This window comes from Melanerpes formicivorus, unplaced genomic scaffold (genome assembly GCF_026170545.1).
Source record: "Melanerpes formicivorus ecotype bairdi unplaced genomic scaffold, bMelFor1.0.p_v2 SCAF_14, whole genome shotgun sequence".
NCBI classification, from domain to species: Eukaryota; Metazoa; Chordata; class Aves; order Piciformes; family Picidae; genus Melanerpes; species Melanerpes formicivorus.
In genome coordinates, this window is record NW_027142366.1 from 9,066,802 (window position 1) to 9,088,886 (window position 22,085).

General features: G+C 43.7%; 1 protein-coding gene across 1 annotated transcript in view; it reads right to left on the minus strand.

Annotated features, from left to right (window-relative positions):
• XYLT1 (xylosyltransferase 1) overlaps positions 1-22,085 on the minus strand; it is a 184,325-nt gene that overhangs the window by 30,714 nt on the left and 131,526 nt on the right. The window contains exons 5-6 of the mRNA XM_068146850.1: positions 11,000-11,080; positions 1,102-1,318 (exon numbers count right to left, since the gene is read on the minus strand). Of these exons, the coding sequence (XP_068002951.1) occupies positions 1,102-1,318; positions 11,000-11,080 (298 nt within the window). The remainder of the gene's footprint in view (positions 1-1,101; positions 1,319-10,999; positions 11,081-22,085) is intronic.

The following is a 22,085-nucleotide window of genomic DNA, read 5'->3' on the forward strand; positions in this document are numbered from 1 at the left end:
CTGGCCCCCAAATAATCCCCCTACCCTTTTTAATGTTAAATGACAGCCCAGTGAATATGGATTTTATGCTTGAACTGTTTGGTTAAACCCATAAAGGCATCCATCCTCATTCAAGCGAGAGGGGAAAAAAAAACCCTACCCAATTACCCATTGCCCTGTGTCCTTTTATAATGATGCAGAAATTTCTCCTAGATAATGGATGAAAAGGTTATCAGAGTTGAGAGAAAAGGTGATTTTTAACAGAAATGGGATTAAAGCAAGATTATTCAACATGTGTGCAGAATAATAAACCCCTATCAAAAGATGACAGTGGCTGTGCTCCACTGCAAGCTAATAAGCCTAGATTTGCAAGATCAGTCTCATCAATCCCCTGGAATGTTCAGGGGCCTCTAGTGAGGAACAAAGTTATCATTTTAAAGACAGCCATTAGGGTCTTCTTTGGAATGCCTGCATGCTCCACACCCTAGGAGCAGAGCCTGAGGAGCAATATACCTGCTGAGGCAGGTGTAGCACAGCCTGAGCAGCTGCCAGGCTTTGTGCTCTCTTTTGGGGGTGCCACACTGACACACTGCTGCACGCTAGACGAAAGCCCATCTTGGTGTGCACTCCCCTTCTGCATCACTTGTAGCCAGAGCCCTTCCTGAGTGATCTAAATGATTTGTGACTATGCCTCCTAGCTGAGTTTTGAAGGGAACAATAAACCTTTGTTTGTAGGGGGCTTATTTTTAAAGAAAAGGGCTGGATAATAGCGAGGAAAGCTACTTATGAAGACAATTCGCCATCTCTAATAGCCTTCAAAGGCTTTGTGAAGGAACAATTTGCAAGCAAAGGGCAGCTGGATTTTTGTTGTTCAGTAATAGATTAATAGGCTTAAAAGTATAAAACAAAGGGACTCATGGCAAGGAAGTCCCACAAACAAACAAAGCAACACAACAACGGCAAGAGTGGTTCTAACGCTAAAAGACCTACTCGTCACGGAGTAAAGTTTTCATTGCCCACTGCAGGATGATCCAATGCCCAACAACATCAGGCAAAAGCCTTGGGAAATGCACAAACACTGCAGCTTTGGACACAGAGAGGGAATGCTTTGGATTCACGTACCTCTGCAGGAAGTAATGTGTAAGAGTAAAACCTCTTCATCTTTGTTACCAGGTCATCAGTAGAAAAAGTGACATACTCCACAAACTTCCTGTTCAGGAGAAACCAGTCCGACCCTCCATCAACTGCAATTCCTTCTGGGATCCTCCGGTCACCCAGGCGCCACATGTGGGTGTCACATTCCAGGAACAGCCGATCCAGGCCTTGCTTTCTGATAAATCTGGGGGAATTCACAGCAGCCATGAAGGGTTAATTTCTCCTTCGTTATCATCACTAGCAACAACGAAGCTACTGTCTCCAAAAGAAGGATAAAAAGGTCCCTTGATTATATTTCTTTTCTACTCATAAATAACGCAGAGGTTTAATAAATGATGAATCAGTTTTACGTTCATTTACAGTGACAAAGATCAACAGATTGCTTTCAAACATCATTTACACCTTCTGTTGTCCCAAGGCAGAACTGTGCAAGGTACAGAGTGTGACATGCAAGGCCTGAAACCGCACGGTGTCTGTTAACTCTTAACAAACCACCGCGCAAGAACCGTAACATGAGCAGAGGAAGTAAATACAGCTTCTGCCTCTCCATAAATGCACAGCTTTTGAAAAACAGAAAACCACACATAAAGGTAAAAAGATCAATTTTCTTCTAGCTTACTATGCCACAATTTTTTCTATCAGGGTACAGTTAATCCAGGAGAAATACAACTGCATTACTCTCGGCTGCAGAATGAATGTGTCTGCTCCATTTTCCAGTCTATGGGGAGCAATGTTTTGTTATTGCTGAACCATGAATAAGAGGAGCAACTGCAGAACTGTAAAGTTGAGGAAATTAATTGAAACCAATATGGGAAGGGAAAAAAAGAGCTGGAAATCAACCTATGTTTGCAAACAGTGTGAAGTGGACGCCCACAGATGTTTTGAGACTGTGTGATCCAGGTTCTGTTTGTCATTCCATTTTTTGTCATTCCATTTTCAGAACTCCTTCCCAGAAAGGGAAGCAGGGCAGCCATGAATTAGCAGATGCCTTTGCAAGGGGGGCTGAGTGCTGTTAGTGTTGGTGAGTTGCTGTGCTGAATACATCGTCTGAGCAATAACAAACACTAGCTACTCAGGCTGCTGGACTGTCACCCACAAAGCCACCCATCTCCCTGGATGCAAGAACTGCAATCTAACAGGAGCTGTAGCCCCTCCAGTGAGGAGGACCATAAGACCTGAGTTTCCTTCCTGAGCAAGACAGTGCTACTCAGTAGTGTTTTCAGAAGTGTTTTAAGATCAGGAAAAAGGGATTTTAGTGGTCTGCAAACACATGCACCCGAAGGATGGAGAAAAGAAATGAAAGCTAAGAAGCCACTTCAAAGCTTTTTGGACTGCTGCATCTGGAAATGTGAGTGTTAACCCCATGGGCTAAATCCCTGGTTACAGTTTTGTTCTACACCAATCAAAGAACAGAGAGGCAATTATCAAATGGTGCATATTAATTTTCAAAAGGCCCATAAATGACTTGGGGGTCTAGGTCCTACTGATAGCTGGGTTTCTTCTCAGGGTAGGAGAAGAGCAGCTCCTCTGTTAACACAACCCTGCAGAAAATGTGTAGATGTGAGTGGAGAAATTTCTCTTTCCATGAACAAGTTTCTAATTTCATGTTCCATTATGGAGGATAATAGAAAAGTCTTGCAATTTTAATGCAGTGCTCTGGAATGTAATCTTCAAATTCAATATTTATGCAGTTATCTCCAAATCAAATATTAATGTGCCTGAAAGTTTGGTCATTTATTTATTTCCCTCAAAGCCTAAATACTCATTTGAGTTAATTATTTTAAGAAAATAATAGAATTTTATTGACCATGCTTAAATAGCAACATAAAGTCCTTTTCCATGAAATCATTTCTTTCAACTGCTATCTCCACTATCACTCTCTATTCTCATTTTCATGTAGAAGTTTCTTAGGCTGCAATGGAAACCCCCAAATCAAAACCACCACCTGACCATTTCATAACTCCTCACAACCTCCCTTGCCCACATAACAGGACAAGGGTTTAACCCAGCACCAGAAAGCTCAGTTACACAACTTCAGTTTTGTTGTCTGAAATTGGCAATAGAAGAGCATGCCCACATTCAAGGTCCCTGCAAATCTGTGCTCTCAGCCTCACAATTTCCAGCACAGTTCCCAGGCTCCTCTTTTTGCACGAGTCCACAGTCCCAGGACTTCTCTGTGCTAACAGCCTGGGCGAGTGAATCTTGGCACAGGCAGTGAAATAAGCCATTCCTTGGGAGCATGAGTGTTTTCACAACAAACCTCAGTCCTAAAATCCTAGACAAGGTTACAAGAAGGAAAGTGAATGTACTTCCCAACCATTCACCCTCCACACTTCAGGCAGTTATTTTTATACTCTGTTAAAAAAACCCTCTAGTGTCTGCAGCACGTGGTCTGCCCACTGAGCACAGACAGTTAACTGTGCAGACAGCTCCTGACTGCCATCCAGCTTAGGGAACTGCTCTCATTTTGTAGTGCATTAAAAGATTTATAAATGCATTTCAGAGGAGACTCCAGGATTGTATAACACAGAAAGCATTTGTAAGATGTTTAGCACACGCTCCTACAACGTGAATATAAACACAGAGCTCAGCTCTTCCTCTGATAAAAAACTACTAATAAATATTATTGCACAGTCACTTAATACCAGCAAACCCACCACAGTCAAGCATCACCCTTTTGGATAGTTTTCTGCAAGTGACACAGCATACCACAGCAACTCTGAGAGACCTCTGCTCTGGAAAGCTCACACTTATGCAGTGTATAAGACAGAGTTTGCTGCCTTCTGTTTGCCAAAATCTCTGGATGAATAAAGCTTTCTGAGGCTATCAGATTGCTAAATGTTTCTTATCAGAAACTTTGCCATTTGATGGACTCTGCATGCAAAGATTCTGGTTTTAAAGTGAAAAGGTTTCTTCTGAAATGTTTCCTGTTTCTGTCGTGCCTAGCAAGCCTCCTATCAACATCTCTCTGTTAACCAGGTGCACCTACCAGGCCCTCAGCATCATTACTCACTTTACCAGAAAAAAAGGACTACAAATAAAATAACACATCATGAAACAATCACAAGTTGAAAGTCAGTGTCAAAGGAAGGATCTCTGAAGCTCCCCTTGCACCTCGTCCATGTTCTCCTTGTCGTCTGTGGACAAACTCTGCACATTATTTTGACTCTATCTATTTGTCTTTTAGCTCTCTCTACACAAAATTTTGAAGAAGTCAGCCAATTTTGGTGGGAAAAGTCAAGTAAATATTTTTAGGGCTGAGAAATATGAGAGGCTCTTGCCAGCAGTGTTTGCACAGGCACCTTGGAAAACACTTCCTGGAGTCAATCAGTCGGGAAGCATAACACAATAACTTGCAATTTAGGTGACCAAGTAGAAAGCACAGAACAGTAATTTGACAATCTTGAGTGCAACAGTTGCAGCAAGTAATTTGTGAGCAATCTCTAGGCTACAATATATCTCCATAAACCAGTCACTGAATAATTCTTTGTAATAAGCAAGTTCATAAAACCCAGACCTGCACGGAGCAGTTTCACTCCCTGCCTGCTGCAGGCCAGAGATTCTGTTCTCCATTGACTACATGATGAATTTCCAGTAGACTGGGAGACACCACTGACTTATCCCATTTCCATGAGTAACTTTATTTTATGAAGGGTGGAGCAGCATTTAAAATACCTGAAATGATTAAGACTTGCAGCACATTTAAGCATGTGTTTATACTACACCAGAGAAAGAGCCACATAATCTTGTGGTATGCTTCCCAAGACCTCTTTGTGTCGTGCAAAAAGCCATCAGGGCTCACCTCCAAGTCCTGAAATGGAGTTGTCCCTCATCAAGGATAGCATGAGTTCTGACCTCCAGAGGACAGGGACTAAACTCAGAGCAGAAAATTTTTTGTGACATGGCCACAAAAAATGAAGTCAGCAGGGAGAAATGCAGATAGTGACATTTGTTCCTGCAGTTTCCTGTGGGTGTCTATGAGCTGGGCTGCAAGTCACCATGAGACCAAGCAGCTCTACTGGAAGGATTTTCCCATGGTCTACATTACCAGTTATTTCCAATGTATGTTTCAACACTTTCATGCTTAGTGTGCATGGGAATCACAGAACCATCAAATTGTTTTGGTTGGAAGGGACCTTTAAGATCATCAAGTCCAATCTTCAACCTAAGAGCACCATGGCTACTAAACCATGTGTCCAAGTTCTTTAACTTCCAAACCCACAAGAGAGTCTGGAACCACAGAAGTCATGCTCACCATTTGGAACAAGTTGTTGGGACAGTTTTATCCTTGTTTGTTTTATCCCAGCACCAAAGACAGCAATCACTGTTCAGGTGTCACCCGAATACAACCAAACAGCCATGTGGCAGAACCACAGAGAACATCCATGTATCTAGGGCAGACAGCTGGGCTGCTGCCACAAATATTGGACAAGATAAGGTTTAGATCATGTACAGTGTAGTAAAAATGGCACAGTACATTGAGAGCTCTTTCAAGTTACAAGTCTACCTTGAAATACTACTTTAAACATGGCCCTTTGCAGTCAATGGAATCTTCATGGACATCAAATGTCCAGGACATTCAGGTTATTGCACACGAGACACTGCTGAAAGTCACTGAATGCACTCATTTTATCTGATCATTCCACCTCTCTGTGGACAAAATTGGATTTTCCAAGCTTTACAATAGGTGCCTCATACTCTACATAATTTGTTTCTGCTTCTTTTGTATGGAATTTTCTCAGTTTATCTATTTAATGCTCCAGTCATGTCACACCTTTGCATTATATTTAGAAGAAATTCCTCCTGGCTGTTTCTTCTAGCCCACCTTTTCCTAAGCATCACTAACTTCCACTGGTTATGGGCATCTTACTTTCCACTTTCTGGAAATCTCTCTTTCAGAGGAAATCTTAAAAAGCTTTAGTGCTTCTCAGCATTTTAATGTTGCAGGTCAGGGACTCTTCAAGTGTCCCAAAATACATCTATCTATCTATAAAATAATAATCTCTAACCCCATTTTTGCTTGTAGGAAAGTTGCAGAGTCTATTTTTTGCAGTGATGACTCTACTAGGAATTGCCTTGTTTTGACAACAGCTCCATACAGTCCCTTGTGAATTATGAGGCTCAAGAGGGACTTTCAGAAGACTTTCCTGAGGCTTTCTTTCCACCACTCTTCACTTATGATAACTTTTAAGAAACACTGTAACAGCTTTTACAAGGGCAAAAATGGAAAGGGTTTCTTCTCAGGATGGGGGAGACAATGACCTATGATGGTGCTGCTGGAGCAGCTACAGCACATGCTGCTGCTACTGCCAAGGCCAGCAGAACACAGCTGCTGCAGAGCCCACAGGCAATGCAAAGGGACACCCTGACTGTCCACCACAACAGAATCTCACTGAGTGCTTCTACTGTGCTTAGCATCTCAGGGTCTGCACATTAGACAACTGAAGAAAGAAAAGGCAGTGGGGAAATCAAACTTTCCAAGTGATTGAGGGCAAGTGTGAGTCACTTCTCTATATGGCAGATTTTCAAATCAGGCTATTGACCTCTGGGTGAAACAGGGCCAACAATAGCTGTCCAGCTTAAAGGGATGTTCCCTACCATAATTATTTATAAAATGGCTCAGGACAGCTGAAAGGACACAAATGTTACTGTGTGCACCACTGCAAAGGAAGTGTGCAGCTCAGAGTTCTTAGATGGTGATACGATTTCTCATTTCTTTACCACTACCCCAGTTATCACCTTCTTCCTAATTCCCACCCACCACACAAATTATGGCTAGTTCAGGCAGGCCCCACATCAAAACCTGTGGCTGTTTTTACTGCCTCTTCCTATCATCTAAACTCTGTTTTTGTTTTTCTTTGCACTGACAGCTTAGTATTGTTTTCCAAAAGCGAGCAGAAATAAAAGCCCTACGATGAGGCAAATTGTCAAGCCAGAGCAGTAAAGGCTTTATGTCTCCCCTAATGCTTAGCACAAACCAATAAGGAACATTTGAAAGTTAGCTGGAATGTCTAAAATACTTTTAAGTGCAGCCTCTTTGCACTGAAGATGTATGTTGCCACTGCAGTCACTACATTTTACATGCAACCATTGGGCTGAACTACCCACAAGCAAAAAAAGAAGGTCGTCTTAGTCCATGAGCTTCAGAACAGTGAAGTGTTTAAAATCATAAGCAAAAACAACCAAAAAAAAAGTATGGCTGAAGGAAACTTGAGCCAAATGAACCACCAAATATTTCACATGAGCAAGGTAAATGCTGCTGGGAGCTAGGTGGTTAAAATATTCCAACAGCAGGGATAGTATTTTTTTCCCCTGTGGTATTTGGGTACTTCCTGGGCAATTCATCACTACAACACACAACAGCATTTACTGTATGATCCATCTGCTAAGTGATGGCCAAACCACCATAAACCCAATGCACAGAGTGCCAACAAGCAGTGCAAAAAAAGGCATGGCTGAAAAGGTGATGGAACAGATTAGTGTCAGCAGAACTGGGCTGAAAGGGGTGGAGGTCTTGGGAATGTGCTCCATCCCTTCAGGAGTTAATGTCCCTCCAGCCTCTCAGAACCGGGCTAGGCTCATCTCAGATACTGAAAAGAGGGGGAGAGTTAAGTCTTGCCCACCAAGCACTGTGCAGTGACTCCAGCCACTGCATTTCATACAGCCAGCTCTGTAAGGAAAGAATGCTTCTCCAGATGAGTCAAGGAGCCATTTCCATGTCCATTTCCTTTCCTTAAGCTGCCAAAGGCAAATCAGAGTGATGCACTTTTTAATGACTCTGGAATAACTGAAAGAAAACTTCCCTCTACGAGAGGAAGCCTGGGTTCTCTCCTTATTTGGCACTAAAACATGCACTGATAGTGAACACAGCTTGAATACAAAGTACACTGTAACTGAGCTGCACAAGCATTGCAGTTTTAAGATGGCACCTCTAACATTTCTCTCTGGTATGATCTGAAGGCTATCATGACTTAAAGTTCAGATTTTCCTGTTTACAAAACAGACAGATGAAAAGCTCACTGTTTAGGAGCCATTGCTCATCCATAAACTAGAATATAAAGTAGCAGCAAGGGTTATCTACTGCCTCCAGTAATGTTAAATGCTGAGCTCCTGTATTATCACTTCAACTGTTTAAGAGAAAAACACTTTGGAACAGCAACAATTATTATTGTATGTGGGATGGCAGTCAGGCTAGTCCAGTGTCCTCTCTTTATCATGGCTTTGACTAGCCATTTTAAATCAAAAATCCTCTTCCAATTTGTTTGAGACAGGATGTCCCAAGGGACTTTTCTCCTATTGCCCAGTAATTTGGAGGCTGGCCTGTGTCCTAAATTCTTTCCAAAAGTTGCCTTTTGTTTGTTTAAAGTAACTGTTGTCAAACCTTGAGGCTGTTGCTTCTCTTCTAGACCTTACTAAGCTCTTGGCTATACCATTCACCCCTCAAAACATTACTTTTCCACAGGGCTGTGACAAGGCAAAGCAAACAGCAAAGTTTAAAAAGCAACTGGAAAAGTTAACAGACAAAAATAATCATCTCTTACTCTTAAATGAGCAAGGCACCGAGTCTGGCTGTGGCAGTTCCCTGAGCAAAGGTCGCAGGAAGCTGGGAGAATACAGTGTAAGGAAGCACCACTATTTGTCTCCCCTTCTGCTCCTCTGGGGACACAGGGTGACAGCCTATATGGGTCTTCAGTCTCATCTCACCTGCCTGTGCCTACACAAGGTATTTCAGCCCAGAAGATTCATCATTGTAGCTACAGGGACAAACCTCACTGGCATGGGCACAGCTTCCACACCCTGGGCCTAAAATGAACATCAGTTGGTAAGTGTGTGTCAGATGGGCAGAGTGGGCACTACGGTTATAGGTTTAGACAAGACTGAGCTGCTGGAACACTAAAACTGAGTGATCAGGCTAGAGATTTTCACATCAGATACAATTTCTCTCTCAACAGGTGGAAGAAGAGCTGAAAATTCAGCCATGATACCAACAGTGGGCAAACTGCCTTTTGATCAGCTTTTGACAGCAAAGGAATTACCTTTTGCCAAGTACCAATATCCACCAAAAGCTTCTGCAGCTGCTGGCTTGCCTCCTGCCTCTGCACTTATCTGGCCTCTGCAGGAGGAGGGGACCGCTCTGTCCCTGACAGAAATTCTGGGGAGCTGCCAAGGGGTGATGTGAAAGGATCCAAGGGGCGATGTGAAAGGTCAAGCAGTGGAAGTGCTTATGGGACTTGGGGGCAACACAACCACAGGAGATGGGGACAGCAAATCTGCACTTGTGTCCCATGTGATGTTTCCTGATGCACAGAGAATTTATGGTAGACATCCAGGAGAAAAGACCAAAACACAACTTGTCACAATAGGCTAAAAGGCCTTTAGTTCATTATACAAAGTGAAACACTGAACTAATAACTGGGTTAGTACTCCTGTGAGGGGAGGACAAGTGGCACATGAGCTGGGTTTTTATTAAATGAATACCAGATTAGCAGGTTCAACTGATCTAAATTGTTCTAACCCAGCTGAGATTGGTATGTTTGAAGCAGCTTGATGTAGGCATGTCACAACTCATTAGCTGTTTTTCTGTAGCCAGCTTAGGGAATTTGAGAAGAATCAGGTGCACCAGAGGAGTAAAAAGGCATCAGAGACCAACTGCTTTTCCCTTGCTGTCTCTCTTCCTTTTCCTACTTTAACTCTGCTGTCGATCACTGTTGCCAGCTTGAGCTGAGCCTGCCAATCACTCTGACACTGCATTTCCCAAGCTGGACACTCTCCTGTGAAAACTGTTGACTTGGATTTAAATATTATGTTGTACTACCTGCTACAGAATTTCTGCATGCACAAGATGGATGCTTGTGAGGACTTCCTTTAAACAGAAACTATACAGAGCTGGTAAATTTAGTTGCAAGAACAGCCAAGTTAGAGAGTCCTGTGCATTCTTCCACCCATGCTCTGTGCTGCATGTGTGACTCTGTCACACTCTCTGTGACCATCATTTGAACCCAGCCTTGCAGTATGCTTGACATTTTACACAATAAAGAGATGACCTGGTGACCCAAGCAGAATAAAACAGTATTTTTAGGTGCAAAGCTGCTGGGACTGAGCATATGGAGTTGCTGGAACTGTTGCAAGACTGCTGTTATGGTACAAAACCAGCAATAAAGAGGAAAAGCAAAACTAGCAATAAAGGGGAAAAGAGGACCACTGCAGTCTGGTGGGAAAAATCTTTCACCTGCAGAGGTTGTTTAAATCTTTGGAAACATGGTATTAGGTCACTGATGCTCCCTCAAACCACAAAGCTTTAAGTGTTAGTGATGTGTTCTGGGAAACACAGCATATTCTCTTCTCCCTGAGACCCACGCAGGGCAGATGAAGAGTGGCACTGATCCAAGGACTTAAAAACTATACTAGATCATGGTAACCCTCTTGCCATTGTTCTTACCCCCCCTCACATGCTCCCAAAGGGTACAGGTTCTCACACCTTGCAGAGATATTCTGATTGCAGAAGGCTTTGCTGCGGACAACAGTTAGTGGACAACAGTTGGTCACCACTATGGCTGAGATATGCTTCTGTGTGGGACAGCTACAGCTTGCTCCAGAAACACTGATCTGTGCCAAGACCCAAGGAGGGAGTGAGCATCAATCCACTTCAATGTCTCACTCCCTGCAAAAGCATCTTTGCAAAACAGCTCTGGGGACAAGCCATTCTGGGCCAGTAACTAACTGTCCTCAGGGGAGGCTTTTCCTCCTCATTCTCTTCTCTTTCCAGTACCAGGGATTTCTTCACTTGGATAATGCCGGAAAGCCATCACTACAAAAAGCCTCTCAGCACTGTAGGTAAAAGAAGCTGAGGAAAGAGCCAACTTACCTTGCATTGTCCCTCCCGTGGGACTTCAAGAAGTTCATATCACGGTATCTGGACAGGAATGCTACTAGCTGGTCATTTGTCCTGCAAGAGAGAGAACAAATGACACTGTGAAAATGACTGTGTGCAGAGTAATTCGTATACTTCTTGTTCTCATTTGGGGACCATCCACAGACTCTTTGAAGGAGGCAGCTGCTGAAAAAAGCTTCCACCCCGCTGCTAAATTCCACTGCCTCTTTTTACTCAGGAAAGCACACTTAGAAAGCAGCACAGCTTTATTACATCTTAATAGATTCCCTATCAACTCTTGGCACACATTTTAAGCCTTGTAACAGGAAGCATGAAAATCCAGCTGTGATCTGCCTGCATTGATAGTCCCATTTTACATGCCTTGCTAGATCTTTCCTAGGGAACTTGGTTAAGTATCTACCGGCCTTTTATTTGTTTTCATCCTTGTAATAGAGAGGAGGCCAAGGAAAAGAATTTGGATGTCAAAATGCCAATATAATTAAGGGGAACAAAGGCATCTAGAAGGTTAATTCCAATTAGTATGACTGGCAATCTGACACCAGCATCCTCAGGATTTCAGCTGACATGTCCAAGAATGGAGTTATGCTTGACAGCTTTTGTGGGCTGCTGTTTCTTTCACAATGGAGGAAAAATGCTCTCTGTTTACCTAGGTTAGCATATTTAGGAAAACTAAATAAATCATATTAAAAAGATCTTCATCAGGCTCTGAGATGAGTTCAAACCCACATTACAGATGTAACACCACTGAAGCAATGGCCTGTAATGGAGTTGATGGCGGAAAAACTAAAGCTCAAAAAGCTGCTGTCTTTGAAACAGAAAGCCAAGTTTAACCAGAGTCTTCTACAAAATACATTCAACTTCTGGGGTCAAGATGCAACAACTTGGAAATGTTACCAGTCTAGTAAACTGTTTCCATAATCTCATTGATCTATCTGGACCAAACAAAGTATTTGCCTATCAACCAGCCTGAACGACCAGGCTGTAGGAGGCCGAGACCCTCCTCCTATGCTCACTCATGTGAGCTGTAATACCTCCCAGGGTCAGCCTCTGCATCTCAATTTGGCAACCTCAGAAAACTGCTTTCTGTAGAGTAAGCTGTGCAGATTTTCACATTTGCTGCTCCAGTGAGCCCCCATCTTACTGGGATGAATAGGCATTTAGTGAATTTACTTAGCAATGCTTCCACATGAAATGGTTTCAATGGCTGACATCTTTGGGTGAGTTTCTAGGCAAATGCTGGCACGCAAAGATGATGTTTAGAAATATAACCAAGTTTGGAAGTGCTTGAGTTTTAATTTCCTTACAGGATAAGGAAAAAAAACCAAACCCCAAACCAACTGAATAACAACTCACACCACTAAAAACATCCCCATTTCTCAACTGCTCACCAACCTGTATTTCACTGTTCAGAAGTGTTCCTACCAAAGGTACTTGGACTCAGTGCTGCCATATAAACATTTCAATGCTCCCCACTTTTCAGCCAATACTTATAAACCACTTTTCAGCCAATACTTATAAGCCAATACTTATAAACATCCACAAGATGTTGAGCTTTTAGAATCCTTAACCATCATCATTTTCCCACTTCTGAAAAACATTGGGGGCAACTTTTACCTGTTTTCAAAACAACTTCTACAGAGTTTTACTCTTTGTCATTTAAGCATGCTGTTTTTCATGTAAGGCCAACACAGAAATAAAATAGCCCATTTCCATTTGCTAAAACTTTCTAGTTAGTTGACATTTAGATTTATGCAGTCAACCAATTCTGTGCTCAGCATGGGAGAGCGCTGAGATTCTATTAAGCCTTCATTCAAACCGCTTCTCCTGGCCCCAATATCATGAGAATGCTGCACATCACCTCTGAATTATTCCACTGCATGACATTAAAAAGGAAATCAAAGGTATTAAACATGCCATAGATGCTAATGCATTTGCTAAAGTCCTCCTCACCTTTCAGAAAACTTTGCCTTCAGGGATTTATTTCCTAAATGTTTCTGGCACAGAACGGTGCCACACTTCATGTACGGTGGCAGCAGCATCTCTGCACCACCACAATGCCTCTGGCAGCAGCTATTTACAATGCCTCTGGCACTCCTGAGAAATACTAAAGAGATGGGCCTATTTTTTTCTCTAAGTAAGGCAATGGAAAGCTGAGATTTTCAGCTGAAGACATCACTGGGAGCAATATCCACTCCACACTGCCAAATTAAATTCTGCTATAGCTCCACAAATTTCAGGGATAATTCACTACACATAAATCTGGCAGAAAATCTTTTACTAATCATCACGGTATAACAGAAAGTAGCTGGTGGAACAGTTTTAGTACTTCCTACCTAAGAAGGAAATAAAAAAAGTCATGGGGCTGGGGATTTGATGCTACTGATTAAAACACACTAATATACATATTCCATTCCTATCAGTTTCCCTACTGTCTAACACAGTAGGAACACAGATGGAGGAAAAAGTCTTTGCACAGTTGGTGTGTGAGGCTGGAGCTGATGGATGCATCCACACAGCTCCCACTTGCATTTCCTTTGGTTATTAACTCACACAGAGGGTAAGGCAGCAGGGAGAAGGATTAAGTCACCTGCTTACCTGTGCTGTGAGCAACAAGGGAGGACGATGAGAGAGGAAAGATGATGAGATAAAAGTGTGCAGTTTTCAGATGTGCAGCACACAGAGAGAAATGAGAAACAAATCTTTCAGTGCAGTCAAAAAAGCATGGAGAAAGCTCATGTGCACGGGAGGGTGTCTGGGAGATGACAAACAAAGAAAACTTACAGGGAAACAAAGTGGTTTAGACTTCATTGATGTAGATTGGGTGCTAAACAAGGGCAAGTCTGCCAGCTGGGATAGAGGAGTCTACCTTCACCAGAACCTTACGGAGGTCACCTCAATAAGGTGCTAGCCATTGCATAAGACCCTGTAGCTGCAACAAAGTGGGATGTGAGTGCAGGGAGGGGGGTAGCTCCTGCGTGGTGAACACTGGTGTCAGTAAGTGTAGCAGTAGCCCTACCAGGGTGTGGGGTGCTGGAGAAGCAGGCAATTATCAGAAAAGCAGCTGAACAAACATAAGAACAGAGAAAAGCATTTGGGAGAGCAGGGTGAGGTGGCTAACGTGGGCTGAAGCAGAAATGTGCTCTGCAACAAGGATGCTGAAGGCAAATAACGAGTCAGACGAGGTAAGACAAAACTGTTATGAGTTCTCTGCCTAAAGCTTTGGTATTTCTATCTGTATCTTCCTGACTGTTTGCCACAATTTCCTTTCCCAAGACCACTGTGACTGTGTGAAGACACAGCCCTACAGAGCCTAGATGCACAGCAACCCTGACAGCTCTTTGCCAAGAAGCTATTTCCAGACAGTCCCTAGAGAAGAAAAGAGATTCCAGAGAAGAAAACTGGAATTATGGGGCAAACTCATCTACTCAGAGTTAAGCATAATATTACTGCCTAGTTAAACATGCAGATGTGCACACAGAAGCCTTGGAAGTGGAAGAGCTGAGTGCCTTCAATTTTGCTACCCTTTCAATACATTCCAGTAGTTATGATCAAGCTCAGTGATTTCAATACATTATTAATTTAATCTTAGTGAACACATCATTATAAAGTATTGGGACATGCCATCGCTGCCAAGAGCCTTAGCAGAAGACGACTTCCAACTATTCCTAGCCTGGGGACAACCTGCCTTGCTGCCCTCTCCCTCTTCCACTAGGAGTGCACATGTTCAGATCAGCTTCACAGCTTCTGCAACTGCCAACAGCCCATGAGGTGCAGGCAGGTGGGCAGGAAGGACAACAACCCATGAGAAGGAGAAGAATGATAGCAAATTCCCAACTCTGCCTGTACAGTGTCCAGAGCACTCTGAAAGCTTCACTCCCAGTCTGCTGGGGACATGGCAGCCCTTGGCATTGGAGCTGGGTAGGATCTTCCTGCTCCAGTAAGGGACCCTGATCTGTATTGGCCCTTTTGCCATGCCAGCTAGCCCACGTGTGAAAATGTGTGCGTAGTGAGGACCCAACAGAAGGACACAACAGCAGAAAATAATAATTAAAGAAAAAATAACAATCCAAGGCCTAGAAGAGTTCTTCTTGAAGGAAATGCACTGCAAGGTGATCAACCACACAAATGCAAAACAACAACACAGGAAATGCCTCTCATTGCAGGGTTCAGCTTTCAGACCCTGAATGTGCAGCCTGACCCTCACTGATGCTCCCAACTCCTCCTCTCTCCTCAAAGGCAATTTAGTGCAAGGAGAGGCTCAGAGGAGCCTGACCCTGACTGCTGAAAGAAAAAGCTCTGCCATCTAAAAATGCAAAGCAAGGGGAGGGCTGCATTTAGCCCTTGCCATCTATCCCAGAACAAGTACCAGCATGGCAGGTGTTGCTCAGAGAAGCTGGCGCCTGTAAGAGCAGTCCTTCATAAAGCCTACCCTAAGAATGAGAAGGACAGATACAATTGCAGAGGCCAAATGCATCTGGAAGGCTCCAAGTGACTGTTAACACTTCTGCTTTTGCAACAGCCTGGTCTTAAATGGTTTGTTTTGTCTTTCAAGTCAGGTTTAACAGAGGAACAAGATAATAGAAGAAAACTATTGCCTTAGCAGCTCAGCTCACTCGAATACTTGAGAGATTAGAGCCGTGCTCCAGCAACAGTGCTGCCATCTGGGCAGTGGCACCTGTGGATTTCAAAGCATTAGCTTTCTGCATTTTGATGCTCTCCAGGCACTGCTCAGTCATCACATGAGATGCAGCTACTTTCAGTGCAGCTCTGCCAGTGTTGTATGACTCTCAAGACATTTTATTAGCAACACAATTCTCTTTGCTGCACTTTCAATTACTGCTTCCCATTCAACTGCTCTCTGTTTCCTATGGAAAAGAACTAACATAGTCACGAAAGAGTGAAACTCTTCTTCAAATGTCACACCACTGAATAAACCTCTTCCTAGTGAGAGTACATAAATGCTTGGGTACAAAGGAGATCTCCTGAGAGAAAAAGAATACACTGCATCATCTGCTTCCTGAGCCACTCCACAACCTGCTTGCTATAATTCAAGGCTTCAGATGGCATTCATAAAATAAATAAATAAGCCCACTGCTGACAAGCAGCAGCACATGCCTAAATGAAAATCCTAAAGAGACCCTATAAGAGAATTCCACCAAGGATTAATGAACAAATGTGATTAAAACTATCTGCAGCTCTGGACTGCAGCCAAAACGCTGCCAGCGGTATTTGATATGTAAATGCTTCAAACATTTTCTATGTGCACAGCCGTTGATGCAAAGCCTCTATGGAGAGTTTCTTCATCTAATTAGAGATATTGGTTTAGCAAATTTTGGAGTTTATAAAACCCCTCAACATCTCATTATTCTTTTAAAATAGCATATTCATTTGTTTGGAATGTTTTCCAGCTATATCCCATGAAACCCTGAACCGCCTTTGGCGAATGAAAACCTCCAGCCTTGTAGCAGCTAATAAACCCTACAGCTTTTATGATAATGAAATACTCACCACATGCACTCATTAAAACTTTTCAACTTGCTGCTTTTGATGTGGTGGGTTTCTTTTTTTTGTTTTTTTTTTTGGTTGTTGTTTGCTATTTGCTAGGTATAAAAAGTAACCAACTACATTTCCAATTATTTTATACCGCAATTTCAACACGAGCGTTTCAGCTCTCCAGGATGGGATCCAAGACACCACGCTCCAGCAGAGTCACTGGGGCTCTGATCCAGCACATCACAACCTGGGCTTAACTGTAGCACACTCGGAGCTCCCCTGAACACATGGGTTTGATGGGTGGACCACTAGATGGATAAGGAACTGGCTTGATGGCCGCACCCAAAGAGTGGCTGTCAATGGCTCCATGTCCCAGTGGAGGCCAGTGACAAGCGGAGTCCCTCAGGGATCAGTCCTGGGACCTGTCTTATTCAACATCTTTGTCAGTGACATGGACAGTGGCATTGAGTGCACCCTCAGCAAGTTTGCTGATGACACCAAGCTGTGTGGTGCAGCAGACACGCTGGAGGGAAGGGAGGCCATCCAGAGGGACCTTGACAGGCTGGAGAGGTGGGCACAAGCCAACCTCATGAAGTTCAATAAGAGCAAGTGCAGGGTCCTGCATCTGGGTCGAGGCAATCCCAGGCACAAATACAGGCTGGGCAGTGACTGGCTGGAAAGTAGCCCTGAGGAGAGAGACTTGGGGGTGCTGGTGGACAAAAAGCTCAACATGAGCTCTCAATGTGCACTTGCAGCCCGCAAAGCCAATCAGATCCTGGGCTGCATCAAGAGAAGTGTGGCCAGCAGGTCGAGGGAGGTGATCCTTCCCCTCTACTCAGCCCTGGTGAGACCCCACCTGGAGTACTGTGTCCAGTTCTGGAGCCCCTATTACAAGAGGGATGTGGAGGTGCTGGAACGTGTCCAGAGAAGGGCCACGAGGATGATCAGAGGGCTGGAGCACCTCTCCTATGAGGACAGACTGAAGGAGTTGGGGCTGTTCAGTCTGCAGAAGAGAAGGCTCCGAGGTGACCTAATTGTGGCCTTCCAGTATCTGAAGGGGGCCTACAGGAAGGCTGGGGAAGGACTTCTCAGGATCTCAGGCAGTGATAGGACTAGGGGGAGTGGAATGAAGCTGGAGGTGGGGAGATTCAGGCTAGATGTGAGGAAAAGGTTCTTCACCATGAGAGTGGTGAAACCCTGGAATATGTTGTCCAGGGAGGTGGTCGAGGCCCTGTCCCTGGGGGTGTTTAAGCCCAGGCTGGATGAGGCTCTGGCCAGCCTGATCTAGTGTGGGGTGTCCCTGCCCATGGCAGGGGGGTTGGAACTAGATGATCCTTGTGGTCCCTTCCAACCCTGAATGAAACTATGAAACTATGAAATCATGTGACTTTCACACTCTGCCCATAAATGGTTTTACAGGTAAGGCTCTACATATCCGTGTGTTAGGAGGCAGCATGTGCAATGAGCATACACAAGAGCCAAGAGCTGTTCTTTACCTAATCAGATCTCTTAGGTGCACAAGAACATTTCTTAAGGAGATTTTCCAGGGAGGTTAATCCAGTCACAGCTCAGTTTGTCCATCTCTGCCGCAGACACATCGCACAACTCGCTGATCACAGAATCAATAAGGTTGGAAAAGACCTCAAAGATCATCAAGTCCATGGTTTGAGATTTAAAATCCTGATATTTACAAAACCTTTTCAAAAAAATCCCCTCAGGTCTAGAAGTGCCTCTGCACTGATCTTAGGAACTCCTTTGTCTGTGCATTTTTCTGAGCATCTCCACTGCAGCAACAAAAAAGTAAAGAAATGAGTAAAACCACTGTCCTGTAGCCTGTGTCACGGGCAGCTCTTTCCCCCTGCTCCCCCAGTTTTGAAGCAACTTACTGTGCTTTACAGTAAAATTCCAAAATGCATTGTTTCAAGTAGCTCTCTTCTCCTAAACCTCATTCTGTGCAATTGCTAAGCCTGGTTTAGATGCATGCTTATCACCAATGAAGACACTGAAAACATAGCCCACGTGAACAACAAAATCTTTGGAAGTTCCTTCCCAATGTGCCACTGCACCGAAGCTGGGACACAGGAAAATAACCACCAATAACCTGCTGCTGAGGCACTTAACTCAGAGGCATTTAGGTAGAAAGGAATGCAACGTTTCCCCCTGATTTGTTAAACAATTTCCTATTTATTTCTCTGTGGAAGTTTGTGACTGATCAGCACATCACCACTAGGATTTAGTTCTTCCAGCTTGCTAGCCCCGAGCTCAAGTGCCTGCCAGATAACCTCTGCTAAAAAGGCCTATAATTGCATATTTGCAACAAACATTTTGAGTGAAGGCAGAGACATGTGTCCAGCTTAGATAAGGGGTAGAAAACTTGTTAAAGGGATGCATTCTAAAGCAAAATTCCTTTCCTTCCACATTCACAAGAGATGTCGAATTGCGTGGATGGAAGAAAGTTCACTTCTATCAGTGCTGGCAAAAATCCTTTGTCAAGGCTTGCTGGAATTCCCACTGTTTGTATTTGGAAATTAAAATAATGCAGATTTGTATGGCAAATACAGCAATGTGGGGTTTGGACACTTCAAATCATGGCTTGGTCCAAACTGCTCAGCACTACTGGATAAGCAATCCAAAGTTTTGCTGCTTCCCTCAGCAGTATCTTGTCTCCAAACACAAGTTGGCTCTCCTAAACTAAGGTGTCAATATTGAGTAAGCAGATTTCCTTTTGCTATTGGACCTTTCATGTTTGCAAGAGTAAGTTTCTGTTCATGGGCATTAAAAAGAGAAGAGAAGGCTCTGAGGTGACCTCATTGTGGCCTTCCAGTATCTGAACGGGGCCTACAGGAAGGCTGGGGAGGGACTTCTCAGGATCTCAGGTAGTGATAGGACTAGGGGGAATGGAATGAAGCTGGAGGTGGGGAGATTCAGGCTGGATGTGAGGAGGAGGTTCTTCACCATGGGAGTGATGAAGCATTGGAATAGGTTGTCCAGGGAGGTGGTTGAGGCCCCTTCCCTGGATGTGTTTAAGAGCAGGCTGGATGAGGCTCTGGCCAGGCTGATCTAGTGTGGGGTGTCCCTGCCCATGGCAGGGGGGTTGGAACTAGATGATCCTTGTGGTCCCTTCCAACCCTGACTGATACTATGAAAATACCCTGTATTGAGAAAGCTATTTGCAAAAGCTGCCATCTTTGCCTGCTCTCCAACCTCTGTACACCAGCAGTACAAGCAATTTGCCTGGCCATATTTTAGTGTGTTCTTCTTGGCTCTGGCACATTCCAAGGGTTTTTTTGCCCAGCCTTTTTGAGCTTTTGATCTCACCAACACAAATCAGCAAACTGAGAAAAACCTGCCTAACATGCAGGTTCTGTTTCAATTTTTCTTCTCTGGTAGAGTCAATAGTTAGATATTATCACTCCTGCTGTGGTTAGCAGGCATGCAAGGGGTAAGTCATACATGTGTTTTGAATATCTCCTGCTTTTGCAACATCCTCCAGCAGTAGTGTGGAAGGTGTCTGACTCCAGTCCAGGGGGAGGCACATGGTGGGGCACAGCTGCTGCTCCAGAGCCAGGCCAAGATGCTCAGCAGAAATGCTACAGCTCAGCTCAACTCTGCTCTCCCCTAAGCACCACAATCAATTACTTGTTCTTGTCCATATTTACTCTCCATGCCACATGACAGACTTTCAGAAGATAAGCCAGCAACAGTCATCACTGTGGCTCAAAATGAATTCTTCCCCAATTAATGATACAGAGGGAAGAGAAACACCAGCACAAGCAGGGGCCAGCAAGCCTCCACATATTGCAAAGAACTTCATGGGAAACCTGTCACACACAGCCAGATGGGTTCAGAAGTAACATGAAGCCAACCTTCCTAGTCACTTCAGCTGACCTTCCACTAATAGCTGCCATTAACACTTTAGTCAGCAACTTTCCAAGGCAGCTGTGGTTAGGATAAATGGAAAGAACTGTGATTTTCATGATAAAACTGCTCCAGTTAGGTGAATGACATCTATGAGTCCAAAGTCTGAACATTTTGAACCTTTCCCCACTAAGCCTGGGTGAAGTGATTGAATGCAGGGTGTGAAGCTAAAGAACACATGTATCTGCTTAAAATTCAGGGTGGAAAGGGTATTTTAATACTCTGCTGTCAAAGGTCTATCACATTTTACATTCCCATCCATGAGGAAGTTGAGTGTTGACGTAAACAATCATCTTGATTGACAGTGAGCAGGAACAACAGCATAACCCCAACAGGTCAGCTACACAGCTTTAAGCCACACTGTTATTTACACGGAGGTGCATGTTTAAAGAGGATTCATGCCCAGAATGGCTAAATTTATTGATGCTATTTACTTAATTTTAACCCTGCAAGGAAAAAATATAAATATGCAACGTCTTGGGGGTTATTTTCTCTCTTTTCAGTGTGTTCCTATTTAGTAACCTTTATGACAATAAAGGTTTTCTCTTACTATCACAGTATAACCAAGGTTGGAAGAGACCTCAAGGATCATCGAGTCCAACCTATCAACACAGACCCCATGACTAGACCATGGCACCAAGTGCCACGTCCAATCTCCTCTTGAACGCCTCCAGGGACGGTGACTCCACCACCTCCCTGGGCAGCACATTCCAATGACGAATTACTCGCTCGGTGAAGAACTTCCTCCTCACCTTGAGTCTAAACCTCCCCTGGCGCAGCTTGAGACTGTGTCCCCTTGTTCTGGTGCTGGTTGCCTGGGTTACTAGAAAAAAAACCAAACTTGTGGCCTGACAGAAATGTTGGGAAACACACTTTTGGCCATTCTTTACCCGGTGCATGTTGAATGAAATCAGTATAGGCAATCATTGTTTTGTTCCTTAAAATAGTAACATTCTTAGTATCCTCAACAGTGAGACAACCTCCCTCTTCTAATTCCTTTAGTTAGTGACAAGAAAAAACCTCCAAACTTCTATCCTCTTTGCAGCTGATAAAGACCTATGCAAAAGACTTGATTCCATTCTGCTTTTGCATCTGTAATGTCCCTAGGGCAGTGTAGTGTACTCAGTTCACACTAGGGTAAGCCACACTGTAAACCTGCCTCTGTGTTCGTGGTATGGGTTATGGGAAATCCTAGCCTGAGTTTGGTTGTGTTTCCCAGCTTAGAGGCTAGACTGGTGAGGCTGTTAAGATAGGCTGTCAGCATGTTAGTAGATGAAAATTAGCACTGCCTTCCTATCACTCTGAGAACTGCTCTGTTTTTCCTTGCTTACATGTTTCATAGCAGGTAATTCTCCATAGGAAAGTTCCTGAGCAACTGCTTTTTTCCCACAACGGGCCATTCATTAATGTCTTGGAGTGGCAGAAAATGTAACTGCTACCAGTCACTACATGACTTCTAACAACTTCTGCAATGCATTTGCCCTGAGAAGTTACTTTTCACAAAGTTTTCTTTACTCTTATTACGACAGCCAGACATTCTACCACCAACCAACTATATCAGTGCAGAGGGCAATACAGAAAACTACCACATTTAACAAGCTAACATGCAAACTCCTGATGGTTCAAAACAGAAGTCATCTCCTTGCAA